Source organism: Cuculus canorus, chromosome 25, assembly GCF_017976375.1.
Source record: "Cuculus canorus isolate bCucCan1 chromosome 25, bCucCan1.pri, whole genome shotgun sequence".
Lineage (NCBI taxonomy): Eukaryota > Metazoa > Chordata > Aves > Cuculiformes > Cuculidae > Cuculus > Cuculus canorus.
This window is the reverse complement of record NC_071425.1, coordinates 2,629,185-2,644,820: the sequence shown is the minus strand read 5'-3', so window position 1 is coordinate 2,644,820 and position 15,636 is coordinate 2,629,185. Positions and strand designations below refer to the sequence as shown.

The window sequence follows — 15,636 nt, the reverse complement described above, 5'->3', positions numbered from 1 at the left end:
GCGGCAGAGCTTTCAGTGCCAACCCTTATTGCACAGCGGGAACTCAAGTGTTTGTTCCTGTTCAAGGCTCGTCTCAGTTTCATGGAAGCTTGATCAGTGTAGACGGAAAAAGCCTCTCCCTGAACACCCCGATTGCACAGCCAGTGGAAAAAAATACACAATCGTTTCTGACTCTGTGTTTTGTGTTGCAAGATCTTCTCTCCCTGCTGGCAAACACGACTCACTGTAACGACTTTGGATAATGGCTATATTTTTTCAGATCTAATCTCTGGCACTGTATCTTGTCATCAAACTTATTTTTTTACTGCTTTGTATAAATCAAGGACATACGCTGAGAAACAGTTATTTTAATGTGATGACAAAGATGTGGAATATCAAACACCGCTCTTCTCAGTTTCCTCTGAGCTCTTTTAAAGAGCTAAAATAAAATTAATCGCAGTTTGAAAAGGAAAAGTTTGAACATGTTTTCCCTTGCAAAATGCTACTTTTGTGGCTGTCACCCAGTTTCCTTCAACACGAAAAATGTCTGCAATCCATATCTTGCACTTCCAGAAAGATTTAAAGCCAGCAGGACCGTGCTCAGTAAAAGAGGTGACAACAGAGTAAAAATTCAGTGTAAGGTTCTTCTCAAGAACAGATGTGGGAATGGTGTTTTAAAACTTAATCATTTGTTGCCGTAAATTAAAATTGATTTCTAAATAGCTAATGTAAATTTTGGATAAATGAATGAATGAGGAATCCCTCAGAGAGTGCTCGGTCTCACGAATCTTTGTCTGTGATCACAGGAAGAAGACAAAAGCTGAATTTCGTCACACGGAAGACTGCAGAAGAAAGATGACCAAGGCGGAGCCTTCATTACCTCCTCTTACCAGTGACGTTCCCAGGTTAACAGAAGCCATGAGATGTTACGTTATCCAGCAAAATATCCAAGAGCCACCCACTTAAAATTACAGTGCAGGCTTTGTGTGAATCAACACAGACATACTTGAACACAACGGTAATGCATTTGAGTTACCTCAGACAAATTTCCCTTAGCACATCACTTTTGGCATGAACAGTAAGGTTGGCAACCTCCATGGGAAGCTGGACGGCCCTACAGGTGACACCCACCCAGCAAAGCATAAATAGCGACCGGGGAGGACAGAGGCTGCACTCTGAATTCCTGTATCAACCTCTGCAGCACGCTTTGCATTTGGGGCCGGATATCTGATTGCTTCCACCATGAGCTGCAGCATCAAGAGAACATCCAGTACCTCCTACAGGAGCGGTGGCGGTGGAGGCCTTTGCGGTGGTGGCAGTGGCCAGAGCTCCTCTGTCTCCTGCAGGCGCTACGCCTCCTCTGTGGTCGGTGGGGGAAGCTATGGTGGGGGAGCGTGCGGAATCGGCTACGGAGCGGGCATGAGCGCAGGCAGCATGGCTGGTGGCTTTGGGGGCGGCTTCACAGGGGGCTTTGGTGGTGGCTTTGCAGGAGGCTTTGGTGCTGGTGGGGATCTCCTTCTGAACGGCAATGAGAAGGTGACCATGCAGAACCTCAATGACCGCCTGGCTGCTTACTTGGACAAAGTGCGAAGGCTCGAGGATGAGAACGCTCAGCTGGAGGTCCATATCCGGGAGTGGTACCGGAAGCAAGCTCCCAGCGCTTCCAAGGACTACTCCTCCTACTACCAGACCATTGAACAACTCCAAAATCAGGTAGGATAGCCACCACTAGCACGGCTCCATCTCCCCCACACTGTTCCCACTTCCAAAGGCTTCCTCCTTCCCTCCGGCACTGGCTCAAAAGGGGTGGGAGGCAGCTACGAGATGGCCTTGCTGGGGGTACCACAGGCAGAACCCTGCCGAGCTCGCCTCCCGTCTCCTGGGTATGCGAAGCCCCACACCACCCCACAAGTGAAAGGCTTCTGCTCTGGGGGCTCAGCCCGAGGCAGCAAGGTGACCTCCACCAGGAGCAAACGTGCTGCTGCACGTAGCTGAAAGCCCACAGTGTACAGGTGGCTCCAAACCCAGCGTGTGTGGTTTCCAGACTTTCCCTCTGCTCCCACTCAGTACAGCTGGATGGAGCGTGAAGCCAAAGCACCTGGATTGCAAGATCTGACCCCCCTTTGTGTCTGCACGCTCCTACTTAGATGAGATGGAAGGACCAAGGCTTTCCCTTGCAATCAGTTTAAACTGGTACCAGAGTAAACAGACTGTGTAGAAGCCTTCACAGGAAAAGGGCTGAACACATTCCTTGGGATACACAGAAAGCTCTAACTTGAGTAAGAGAAGCAAAGGGTAGGGATTTGGAAGGATGGTCTGTTCTAGCCCATGTTTCCTTGAAAAGTGAATTTGGCACAGGAAACTATCCCAAGATCTGCAACAAAGCTCTAGCAAAGAGCTTCTTGTCCTTGTCCTGAGCACTGAAAGACTCTTTTCTAACTTTCCCTTTTGTAGATCATTTCTGCCACTGTGGACAATAACAGACTGCTTCTGGACATCGATAACAGCAAGATGACAGCTGATGACTTCCGAATGAAGTGAGTGCCCCTCTCTGAACCTTGCATGTCTCACAATCTCAGGAGACAAGGCAGCATTGCCTTGCGTGGTGTTACTGAGTCTTCCTGTTCTACTGGGAGACTTCTTGGGAGGATGTGCACTACTGATGGCCAACATCTCGTTTCATTTTTCTTTCTCTCCTGTCTATGGTAAAGGTATGAGAATGAGCTGGTCATCCGTCAGACTGTGGAGGCTGACATTAATGGCTTGAGAAATCTCCTGGATGATCTGACTCTGGTCAGATCTTCACTGGAATCCGAGCTGGAGTCCTTGAAGGATGAGCTGATTGCTCTTAAGAGAAACCATGAGGAGGTATGATCCAATGCCCAAGACACAGCCTGTTGATTCTTCAGGGTTCCCAAAGTTACATGACAAGTAAATTTGGCCTTATGCATTTTGATTATTGTTCCTTTGTACCTTGACACTGCTTTACCCACCATGACCAACAGCAGGTGTGACCTGTGCTCCTTGTTTCTCTCTTTTCACTCTCTGCAGGAAATAAGGCAGCTGCAGTCTCAGACCGGTGGCGACGTGAGTGTGGAGGTCAATGCTGCCCCTGGCCAAGACCTGACAAAGGTCCTGAATGACCTAAGAAATGAATATGAGCAGATCATCGAGAAGAACCGCAGAGAGGTCGAGCAGTGGTATGAAGTCAAGGTATGTGGCAACACACAAAGTGGAGCTTCTTTTTATAGGAAAACCCAGCCCACCCCCCAAGACTGGACATCTGAGGTCTTTGGCTAAAACGGGGGAGGCTGCTCACCTGCATTTACCTCGCACAGCTTGGGAACGGGAAGGAAAGAGTTGTTGAGGAAAGACTGCAGTGGTGGCGAGAGAGGAGGTCAGGTCTGATGGGCAAGGCTGGGTTGAGCGTCAGGATCTATGGAGCAATGATTGTGCTGTCCTCAGGGAGGACAGGATGAAAGGGAGAAGCTCTCAGCTTTCTCAGTTCCCAGTCAGCAAATCTGGTCCCACAGGGAATTTTCTCACTCTGAAAGTGTGTCTGGGCTCTGACTCCTGCAGATTGAAGAAGTCAACCGTCAGGTCACTTCTAGCAGCCAGGATATCCAAACGAGCAGCCACCAGCTCACAGAACTGAAACGTGAAATGCAGAACCTGGAGATCGAACTGCAGGCACAGCTCAGCACGGTATGTGGGGCAGGAATGGTGAGGGCCCTTCCCTCCTCGCAATGGAAGCTCCCACCTTGGACACAGAAGGGTAGAGCTCTGTTCCTAAATGCCTGGATTTCCACTTCCAGAAAGCCTCCCTGGAAAACTCCCTGGCAGAAACCGAATCTCGCTACGGCTTGCTGCTGCAACAGATCCAAGGGCAGATCAACTGTGTGGAGGAAGAGCTGGCCAGCATCCGCTGTGAGATGGAGAGCCAGAACCAGGAGTACAAGATGCTCCTGGGCATTAAGACCCGTCTGGAAGAGGAGATTGCTCAGTACCGAGCTCTGCTGCAGGAGGGACAGCAAGACATTGTGTACGTATTCCAAATTATAGCAAGGCGATAAAAGCAATCCCTGTGTACTTAACTGCAAACAGAGATTTCTTGTCCATGGAGCCATAGCACCTTCTTGTTGGACGGAATACCTAATGATTAGGGGGTTTGTTGTGAATTATTTACTCTCCTTTTACAGTGTCTCTCAAGGATCTTTCCAAGGAGGTGGAAAATCTTCCCATTCATATTCTTCTACTTCCTACTCTCATGGTGACATGTCAGGTAAGACAGCACTTTGTAAGTGTTTGTTTAGTAGGGGGTTACGTTTTCCTCAATGACTACAATACATTTTGTCAGAAAAGTTTTGTATTTCAGGCTTGGCAAGATTCCCACATCCAGTATCTCATGAATGAGAGAACCTCACTGATTCTGGCACGGAGGATTCAGGGTTTAAAAGTCTTGCCCTTTCCTCTACCTAAATATAGAACACAGAATATAAACTGCATAGGAATGAAAAAAACACACTTCTGGGGAAGTGCTGAGGGCATTGCTCTGAGCCTTTCCCACGGCTCTCCTAACACAGCCTGCTAGGTAGAGGAATTCAGTCCAGCAGGAAAGATCAGGTTTCCCCTTAAGGCAATGATTTGCTCTGTCTTTACACAGGCCAGTCGAGAGTTTGTTAGAGCAACAGCAGTGACGCTGGCACCATCCAGATGAGATGACGCATTGAACATGAACAACAAGAAACTGAACCAAGTGCTTCCACAGCAGAGCTGATGCACTGGAACAACCTGGAAAGAGTGCAGGGTCCCCTGCCTCATCACTCCTTCTGCCATTCTGACTTGCTCAGCTTGTCTTTGCTGACTGGTTCTTTGCTTAAGGGTTTAAATTCTGCTGTTAACACTGCCTCTAATAAAACTTCACTTCTGCAATGCAAATAAAACCAATGTGTCTGAGAAGTTTAATTTAACGAACTTTGAACAGGTATTGATCAATCAATCGATCACACACAGTTGTCCTATCAAATACAGTTGTCCGATCATGCTTTGTAACACAGTTTCAGATGTATTTTGCACCATGAAAATGGACATCACGCTGAGCTAATACCACCAAGAGAAAGAAAACATCACTAATTCTGAGCATGGTTGTATGAAGGTTGTATGGAGTCGCCAGCCCTGGAGGGATTTAAAAGCCATGTGGTTGGGGTGATGAGGGACACGGTGTAGTGGTAGGCTTGGCAGTGTTTGGCTTATGGTTGGACTGATGATCCTAAAGGTCTTTCCAACCTGAACAATTCTGTGACTCTTTGAACTATGACACCTTCCAAGCTCTGCCTGTGGGAACTGTCAGTCAAGTAAGACTGTGGGAATTCTCTCCTCAGAAGCAAAAGGTACAAAGTCGAGAGCAGAACTCCATTCACAATTCTTTTCCTTCCTGAAATTACAAACTATTTGCCATTTGGTTTTCTAACAGCGACTCACAGGTTGCTTCCTGACCCTTTGTCTCATTGCTTTTCCCTCAAGATGCAAGTGAAAGAAGAAAGATAATATTGATGATGGGAAACTCTCTGAGGATTATTTAATGAACTGTTAATGTCCCAAATTGTGCTCAGCACCACTACTATCACTCATCCAAGTCCATTCTTCTTTGGCTTTACCCAGCTCTTCAAAGCTAGAGCTCTTGCAGGACAGTGTGACTCAGTATAGGCTGTTCCAGTGCAGACAGCTTTCCTGACATCAGGTATTTCTACACCTTTGGCTACGCAGAGTTACGTACCGCTGACTGCTGTTGGGAAATGCAGCCACCAAGTCAACACACCTATTTCCTTCAGTGTCATGCACCAAAACCATTCCGATGTTTTACGATACACATTTCAATTTAAATACCAAGATAATATCAAGATAAAAGATATTATCAAGAACGCTCACTTGGCTGATACTCTGCCTTGAGACGAATGAAAGACTCGTCTCATCCACTGAAAGTATTTTCTACACCTTATTTTTCTGCTGATGAAGACAAAATATGCAATAAAATTGGAGATGAGAGGGCAATACTGAATTAGAACAGCTATGTTATAGATATTTGGATTTCTGAAAATCACAGAGAAGCCCCATTTCAGTCTATACCTGTTCACAGCAGATGCAAATCAGCCAAGTTTCATTCGGCTATAAACACTTGTTCCCTTCTCCACTTGTCAGACCTGGTGTCTGGTGTTTGCTGTTTCATTTAAGACTGAATGTCTTCTGTTAGGGTAATGAAATGAAAGGTTTCCTCACCATAAACTACTTACAAGAGGATTATTTCGGTTAGGTCTTCTTCCAACACTCCTGTAGCTTAGCTCTGCCACCACATTATCAGAATTGCTTTAAGTACCACAAAGAAGAGACTTTCGATTGATGTTGAAAAACTGGGTTTCTAAACTGACTTCTCAGTCGGAATAAGGAATTGGTATGAACAAAAACCTTTCTCCAAAGAAAAACAAGATTTCAGGTTTTAACAGTATAGAAAATGATGTAAAGCAAATGCAAACCTAACTTTCATCTCCAAAGGCTGCCAGACTTCATTCATGGCTCTGCTGTACTTAACACCGCCAAGACAGCTTAAGATGATCTCTGTCTTGAGGTAGGGTTATGGAAACTTGAACTACAGTCCACGTACACAAATAAGGACTGAAAGGTTATTTTCCTTCCCTCTAATCTTCCAAAAACACAGAGAAGTATCAGAACAACCAAACCCACAACCTTCCACATCAATAGAACTCAAGGGAACACCAGAGCAGCAACATGGCTTTCTCCTTTCCTCAACCAAGAGTGTAAGGTCTTTGTGAGATCGCCAACACTATCATAAGTCTGAACTTAAATCTGCAAAACCAAAGCTGTGCAAAATCTTCAGTGCATTCACTGCAAACCCATCAGTCACCACAGCAGGTTTAGAGCCCTGGTGAATCCTCCTGCTGCTGACAGCACAACGCTTTTTATGTATCACCACTGATTCATGAGATGCCAAGCTCCATCTGAGTATGGAGCAAGGGCTGTGTTTCCCGGGGGAAACACAGGGAACATGCCATAGGCGTGCCAAGCGCACGGTGTGCCTCACTGCCTCCCTCAAAGGCTGGCAGAGGCTCCACAAATCTTGTAAAGTGCTTGATCGGGTATCTCGATATCATTGTCTGCTCCTGGCTCTCACTTCACTTCAGCCATGGTTCTTAGAGGAAGAGATACCGTTGCTTATTGCTCTGAAAAGATCCGCAGGGAAGGAAAACAAGGGCTTTGGCAGGGAGGAATTGAGAATTGAATGAGTTAAGTTCATTGATAATAACAGCATATTGTAGCAGGCAAAGAGAAATGAACAGGAAAGGGTTATTGCACTAGAAGAGCTCAGTTTCTCTTGGGAATTACGTTTAAACTTTTCCTTTTCAGTGGCAGGAAGGACTAGTGAATGAACAATTTAGACAGACTATAGAAATAAACCAGCTCATATTCAATAGGATTTTCTGTAGGTTTGCACATGTGCAAAGTATAAGGATCCTTCCCACAGTGTCACATAAGAGAAGTAAGAACAGAATTGCTATGGGAATTGTTCATCTCTGAACAAGTGAAGAAAAGCACGGGTGACGATGCTGAAGGGCGATGGGGGATCAGAAACGCACAGATGCAGATCCTGACAAAACTGAAGGGAGTAGCACTGTTCTTACCAAGAGCTCAGCTGACTCACTGCGGGAGAACTATTAGTTAACAGTAATTGTTTCTGAGGTTGTCCTCTCCCTCTTGTGTGATGGAAGACATGGACCCAGGGACATGAGCTCCTGTGAAAACCATTGCCTCCTTTTGGTTCTGTTGCCGGTTCAGAGTATCGGTTGTGGCTCTGCATTCCGTTTCACCAGGGGGTAAACAGCACCTGGAAAGGCTTCACAACACGTACTGCAAACAAATCATTCTGTGATAGTAGTAGGATGAAGGGGAGTGGCTTTAAATTGGAAGGGGGAAGCTTTAGATTAGACATTAGGAAGAAATTCTTCACAATAAGGTGGGGAGGCCCTGGCCCAGGTTGTCCAGAGCAGGGGTGACTGCTCCATCCCTGGAGGGGTTCCAGGCCAGGTTGGATGGGGCTTGGAGCAACCGGATCCAGTGGGAGGTGTCCCTGCCCATGGTAGGGGGTGGAACTGGATGGGCTTTAAGGGCCCTTCCAACCAAAATTCTGGTTTACTAAAGTTCATGAGCAAAAGGTCTTCCAAAGGAAGACATGATTTCAAAGCTCAGTCTTTTCAAACAGCTGAAGAGCCTCTCTGCCCTTTACAATAGGAAATGTTTGACCTTCTTCTGTCTTTGCAAGAGTTACGAAAGCTAATGGCACCTTGAAAGACCTGGCTCTTATGGCTTGGGAAGTAAATCAGGATGCCCAAACTGACTCACAAGAGCCACTTCAGGCCAGAAAGCTGTGTCCACAGGAGGATGAACCAGAAATGCACAGAAGACATGGAAATACTCATAAGTTACCATTAGAAAGTCTTAAGTCTAAGTTTCTGTGATAGAGTTATTTCAGCAAGCATAGCTAGAACAGCCCTTTAAAAAAAAAGGAGGACAGAGAAAATGTGTCTGGTGATGGTATGAAACTGCAGCATTGGGAAATGTTTGAGATGGTTGGGTCAGATGTTATGATGCAATATTGCCAAGAAGGAGATATAAAATCAACACCCCTGGCATTAACGTCAATCAGCAATAAACATCTCATAGGGCAGAAGAAAGGTGCATTTCACCAATCTAATGAGGAAAATATGAGTAAGGAATCACACCCTATGAGAAAATAATTTTGATTTTTTAATGATGATGACTCAGTCTCAGTAACATATGCAAAGCAACTGGTTCTGACGTGCAGCTAATTAAAGAGCTACCAATAAAATAACAATCATAATCATGAAGATCAAAGCATTACATTATCTTCAGCATATCTAGGAAATCGGCTGTCGGGGTACCACGAAAGAGGGTAACTGGCTTTCCTTGGTTCCTCAGGCAGCCACGACACACATTGGTAGCTTTATGGGTCTCATAATCGTTGTGGCTGGGAGAGAAAATGCTCCTCCAGACACAGCTGCAAGTTGTGTGTAGGTAAAGTCAGAAATGAAGAAACCAACAACAAAAAGAACTAGCAATTAACTCCCAAATGGAGATGAGTTCCCATCAAAGCATAACTCTCACATAAACAACCCCCTTGTCTTTCAGGCTTAGCAGTTATGTTTTCCAAAAGTTATTTAAAGGCAAATACCATTTCCAATGAAGGGTTCATCCCATCCCACTCTCTTACAGAAATGCTGCCATTGTGCAGCAGTGTTGGAGACCTCTGCACAGCATTAGAGAGACAAAAGATAAAAAGTAAGGGGGTTCTAAGAGGTCATCGCAGATGAGTCTCTGCTACAGGAGGATAAAATCCCAACCACCAGTTGATCAAGGTCAGTCCCCAAACTGTTTCTCTATTCCATCCAATATCCCACAATGGAAGCAACTTTCTGACATTTAAACTTTCCATAGATAAAAAGTTGCCCTTATTTTCCAGCCCAAACACACTCAAAGCAAGATTCTGTCCTTTCCTATGTGCACAACGGGATTGTCCTTTAATTTTTACAGCCCTGGTGCCTCCTTCCTTGAGAGCAAGCTGATAATCACCTTAGCCTCCACTTTGCTAAGTTGAAAAGATGAACCCTTTCACTTTCCGCTCCCAAGACTGAGTCAATGATGCTTTAGAGATTCTACACATCTGTTTCGGTTTGAAACAGTCTGAGTGACTGGAAATTTGCACAAAATTCTAAAACCTCACACCTTTGAAATCACATCATTGCACATCCATCGCTGTGGGCATGGCATGGGATTCCTTCCTGGAAGTGACATTGCCAGAGTCTAGTGAACACAGAAATAGCATTGCTTCTTCAAAGGTTGTTCTATTGAGAAACCCCTCTGAGCATTCTGAAAGATGTTGCTCATGATGAGCTTTCTTTGTAGGGAAGGATATAAATTCCTAAGAGATTCTCTTCCAAAGGTGCCAGTTACCGGCAGTTCTGCAGGCAGAATGAACCAAAGGGTGCCTGAGTTCATATTTCTCCATCTCTGAAATTCAAGCAGAGTAACTGGGTGGTGCTTTCACCATCTCATTTCAGGACGAAAAATGGCTATAAAGAATAAATAGGGACTATTAAAATGAGTCTCACTAAGTAGCCAGCATTATGCTATCTGAAACAAAATCTAACTCACAGCCACCCACCTCAAATTATAGGGCAAGCTTTGGTGAATCAGCATCCAAACACAATACCCGTGGGGAAGGCTGTCCCAAGCCCCAGAAGAAATTTCCCTTAGCACATCACTTTTGGCATGAGCAGTAAGGTTGGCAACCTCCATGGGAAGCTGGACGGCCCTACAGGTGACACCCACCCAGCAAAGCATAAATAGCGACCGGGGAGGACAGAGGCTGCACTCCGAATTCCTGTATCAACCTCTGCAGCAGGCTTTGCATTTGGGGCCGGATATCTGATTGCTTCCACCATGAGCTGCAGCATCAAGAGAACATCCAGTACCTCCTACAGGAGCGGTGGCGGTGGAAGCGGAGGCATCTGCAGTGGTGGCAGTGGCCGGAGCTCCTCTGCTTCCTGCAGGCGCTACGCCTCCTCTGTGGTCGGCGGGGGAAGCTATGGTGGGGGAGCGTGCGGCATCGGCTACGGAGCGGGCATGAGCGCAGGCAGCATGGCTGGTGGCTTTGGGGGCGGCTTCACAGGGGGCTTTGGGGGTGGCTTTGCAGGAGGCTTTGGTGCCGGTGGGGACCTTCTGAACGGCAATGAGAAGGTGACCATGCAGAACCTCAATGACCGCCTGGCTGCTTACTTGGACAAAGTGCGAAGGCTCGAGGATGAGAACGCTCAGCTGGAGGTCCATATCCGGGAGTGGTACCGGAAGCAAGCTCCCAGCGCTTCCAAGGACTACTCCTCCTACTACCAGACCATCGAACAACTCCAAAATCAGGTAGGATAGCCACCACTAGCATGGCTCCATCTCCCATACCCTGTTCCCACTTCCAAAGGCTTCCTCCTTCCCTCCGGCACTGGCTCAAAAGGGGTGGGAGGCAGCTACCGGATGGCCTTGCTGGGGGTACCACAGGCAGAACTCTGCCGAGCTCGCCTCCCGTCTCCTGGGTATGCAAAGCCCCACACCACCCCACAAGTGAAAGGCTTCTGCTCTGGGGGCTCAGCCCGAGGCAGCACGGTGACCTCCACCAGGAGCAAACGTGCTGCTGCACGTAGCTGAAAGCCCACAGTGTACAGGTGGCTCCAAACCCAGCGTGTGTGGTTTCCAGACTTTCCCTCTGCTCCCACTCAGTTCAGCTGGATGGAGCACGAAGCCAAAGCACCTGGATTGCAAGATCTGACCCCTCTTTGTGTCTGCACGCTCCTACTTAGATGAGATGGAAGGACCAAGGCTTTCCCTTGCAATCAGCTTTTCTTATAAGGACATGAATTACAGCATCAGGGACAAAGATCAGACTTCTTTACACACCAGAGTACCAAATCCCATCAGTGTCAGCAATCTCCCTGCATAATGTTTCTCCTATTTTTTCCTTCATCAAAATATTCTTTCATCAGAATGTCTGGGGAACACAAAACTGTGCACACGTCACTTCTTGTGGCATGGCATTTCAACAACTTTCTGTAGCCCCAGCACTGTTGCAGGAACAATTCTAAAACCTGCAACAAAGCCCTAGGAAAGATTTGGGGTTCCCTTCTCCTTGCCCTTGCCTTGAGCACCAAAAGACTGTTTTCTAACTTTCCCTTTTGCAGATCATTTCTGCCACTGTGGACAATAATAGACTGCTTCTGGACATCGATAACAGCAAGATGACAGCTGATGACTTCCGAATGAAGTGAGTGCCCCTCTCTGAACCCTGCATCTTTTATGTCATTAATTTTAAGGGATTCACAAATGCAGGTCCTATCCTGTCCCAAGTGCTATGTCCAAACCTACGTGTGGTAATAAAATGAATGTCTAATGCTTCTCTTTTGTTTGGAACAGATATGAGAATGAGCTGGTCATTCGTCAGACTGTGGAGGCTGACATTAATGGCTTGAGAAATCTCCTGGATGATCTCACTTGCACTCGTTCATCACTGGAATCTGAGCTGGAGTCCTTGAGGGACGAGCTGATTGCTCTTAAGAGAAACCATGAAGAGGTATGATCCAGTGCCTGAGACACAGCCCTTTGATTCCCAAAGTTACATGACAAGTAAATTTGGCCTTATGCCTTTTGATTGCTATTCCATTGTACCTCGGCACTGCCTTGCCCACCGTGTCTAACACCAGGTGTGACCTGTGCTCCTTGTCTCCCTCTTCGGACTCTCTATAGGAAATGAGGCAGCTGCAGTCTCAGACTGGTGGTGATGTAAGCGTGGAGGTCAATGCTGCCCCTGGCCAAGACCTGACAAAGGTCCTGAATGACCTGAGAAACGAATACGAGCAGCTCATCGAGAAGAACCGCAGAGAGGTGGAGCAGTGGTATGAAGTCAAGGTACGTGGCAACACACAAAGTGGAGCCTCCTTATGTGGGAAAACCCAGACCGCCCCCCCGGGACTGGACATGTGAGATCTTTGGCTAAAACGGGGGAGGCTGCTCACCTGCATCTCCCTCGCACAGCTTGGGAACGGGAAGGAAAGAGTTGTTGAGGAAAGACTGCAGTGGTGGCGAGGGAGCAGGGCAGGTCTGATGGGCAAGGCTGAGTTGAACGTCAGGATCTATGGAGCAATGACTGGGCTGTCCTGAAAGTGTGTCTGGGCTCTGATTCTTGCAGATTGAAGAAGTCAACCAGCAAGTCAATTCTAGCAGCCAGGACATCCAGACGAGCAGCCACCAGCTCACGGATCTGAGACGTGAAATGCAGAACCTGGAGATCGAACTGCAGGCACAGCTCAGCACGGTATGTGGGGCAGGAATGGTGAGGGCCCTTCCCTCCTCGCAATGGACGCTCCCACCTTGGACACAGAGGAGTAGAGCTCTGGTCCTAAACGCCTGGATTTCCACTTCCAGAAAGCCTCCCTGGAAAACTCCCTGGGAGAAACCGAATCTCGCTACGGCTTGCTGCTGCAACAGATCCAAGGGCAGATCAACTGTGTGGAGGAAGAGCTGGCCAGCATCCGCTGTGAGATGGAGAGCCAGAACCAGGAGTACAAGATGCTCCTGGGCATCAAAACCCGCCTGGAACAGGAGATTGCTCAGTACCGAGCTCTGCTGCAGGAGGGACAGCAAGACATTGTGTACGTATGGTGTCTGCAAATAAGGGCATAAATTCTATCAGTCTTTTCTCTATTGGGACTCACAGAGTAGAATATTTTACCAGTCTGTAGCTGAAGCCTAAATTCAGCAGATTTTTTAACAGCATCTGTATTGAAATGTATGTATCATAAACTTAATAAGTACATCAAACAGAGAGGGAAACACAGAACATACAGTTACTGACATTGTTTCTGTTAGTCAGTTCCTCTTGGACTGTTTGTGCTGAGTGAGAGGAATCACTGTGCAAATCCTAACTGTAATGTACTGCCTTCCATCAGCAGGTGGACTGGTAGAGTAGAAGAAGCATAATTCTACAATCTTATATTATGTCTGCATCTTGAACTTTCTAGTAAGGCTTAGCTGAAGGGACTGAAATAAAAACATAAACAGAAATATTTGCAAGGCCCAGGAGAAGCCAAGCTGTTACACACACTGCACATCGTGTCACAACATGTCTCTTTATAAATTTATTTATCATTGCCTACATTAAAACTTCTTTCCTTGCACAGAACGTCTCACGGAGCTCTCCAAGGAGGTGGAATGTCCTCCCACTCTTATTCTACTTCCTACTCTCACGGTCAATCTGGTGACAAGATAGGTAAGAAACATCTTCCAAAGAGGATCCTAATTTATCTTCTTTCATGGCTTTCATATTTTGTGTTTAATCTCTTTTCCTGTTAATACCATTCCTTCTGCTATGGCTTCCACTTTTGCAATTGCAACAGGGATTAAACCACCCACAATCAAAGTCTCAGCTTCAGTTACAGAAACAAGCTAAGCTCCTTTCTCATACTTTTGCTAACACATCTGGACATTTCAATAATGGATATACTCGAAACGCCAGTGCTGCAAGAGACTCTCGATTTCCCCATCAGAGTAATGGTTTCTTCTTTCATTCCCAGGACAGTCAAGAGTGTGTTAGGATCTCACTGATGCGCTGGTCTTCCCCTGATCTCCTGACTGCCATCTGAGCAGCCTGGCCTACAACATGATCAAACACGCAGCACATGCACCGTGTACCCTACCCAGCACACCGATTGCTCTACAAGTTATTCATGAAGTTGAGAAGAATGATTTCCAGGATACTCCTAAAATGATCTGCTTCTTCCTTTTCATATTGTCCTTCAGCTGTAGATACCTGACTGTATCCACACACGCTTCTTTGCAGCACGATGTGTGAGCCATTTCCTGCTGATAACCATGCCCCTAATAAAACTTTACTTTTCTGCAATGCAAAGAAAACTGTGTGTCTAGCGATCTGTTTCGTATATTAATATTTAACTTTAGGTTGAACAAATACCTTCGCAGAGAAAGAAAGGTTGAGTATAGGATGTAATATGGACCAAAAGAAAACTAGCTTCATTAGAAGAAGTCTGGATGAAATGCTGGAGATGAATGAAAACATATACATTAAACTCAAGAGTGACACACGGAAGAAAAAAAGATGAGTGAAACCCTTTTTTCATAGCATATATTGCAAGGGATGTGCAAGTAGTTGATTTGGCAGTTTAGCAGCAGAAGTGAAACAATCAGGATGACTTAACTCCCAAATGTCATGAAAATTTTAGCAAATTAAACCCAATTTCCTTTTGGTCACTGGATGAGATATCAATCACATTCAGGTAGCCCCCTCTCCCAACTTTTAAATGAGGGCTCTACCTATCTTATTCAGTATAAGCAAAGGATCAGAGCAGGAAAGGAGTGATGAGTATGCAGAGAAGTTCTTCTTACAACAGGAAGTTCAATTGTTAGAATTATTTCTCCTGACACGTCGGATGGTTTACCTGATGGTTCAAAATAAAGCCAGTGTGTACTCTTATTTCATGAGGCAGCACAGCTCCACGGTTGTGCAGCATTCTGGATGGATGAGTGGAGGATGGAAGGTTCAATCTCTTATAAAACTGCTCCACTCCGTGTCACATGTTTTGGTTTGACAGCGGAAGAAAAATTGGTGAATTAGCTCCCTGGTTTACGACTTACAAATCTGTATTTCGGTCTTTGATTAGTGATGGGCTGAGAAAGCAGCTGAGCAGGGTCTACTACATAGCCAGGGAGTGATTCAGCTGCTGCCCAGTGACAAATTAGGGTGGGTCCCACAAGCCTGCATTGTTCTCTCAGCAGCACAGACCTCACTGACATTCCTCATTCTGTCAAATTCTTTTGCACTTGCACTTTGGTTTGCAAACAGATTCAGGTCAGGTAGAATAATATAACCTCTTTGGATAACAATGTATAATTTAAAAAGGCATCAAACAGTCTATATGTTACAATCCACAGCTGAATTCTCAGCAGGGCAGAAAGAACAGGTGAGTCAGAGAAAATCTTTCCCTAGAAAACAAAGGAGATTTGTAAAGT

At 46.1% G+C, this 15,636-nt stretch overlaps 2 protein-coding genes across 2 annotated transcripts; both read left to right on the top strand.

Moving 5' to 3' along the window:
* The first annotated feature begins 1,145 nt into the window (after window positions 1-1,145).
* Window positions 1,146-4,911, top strand: LOC104054498 (keratin, type I cytoskeletal 15). The gene is made up of 8 exons (XM_054088252.1): window positions 1,146-1,692; window positions 2,434-2,516; window positions 2,691-2,847; window positions 3,031-3,192; window positions 3,559-3,684; window positions 3,795-4,021; window positions 4,179-4,261; window positions 4,643-4,911. The coding sequence occupies exons 1-8, from the start codon at window positions 1,222-1,224 to the stop codon at window positions 4,660-4,662; spliced, it is 1,329 nt and encodes a 442-aa protein (XP_053944227.1). The 5' UTR covers window positions 1,146-1,221; the 3' UTR covers window positions 4,663-4,911.
* A 5,498-nt stretch (window positions 4,912-10,409) lies between these two features.
* Window positions 10,410-14,488, top strand: LOC104054499 (keratin, type I cytoskeletal 13-like). Its single transcript, XM_054088251.1, has 8 exons — window positions 10,410-10,983; window positions 11,796-11,878; window positions 12,028-12,184; window positions 12,358-12,519; window positions 12,800-12,925; window positions 13,036-13,262; window positions 13,791-13,879; window positions 14,184-14,488. The coding sequence occupies exons 1-8, from the start codon at window positions 10,510-10,512 to the stop codon at window positions 14,201-14,203; spliced, it is 1,338 nt and encodes a 445-aa protein (XP_053944226.1). The 5' UTR covers window positions 10,410-10,509; the 3' UTR covers window positions 14,204-14,488.
* The last annotated feature ends 1,148 nt before the right edge of the window (window positions 14,489-15,636 follow it).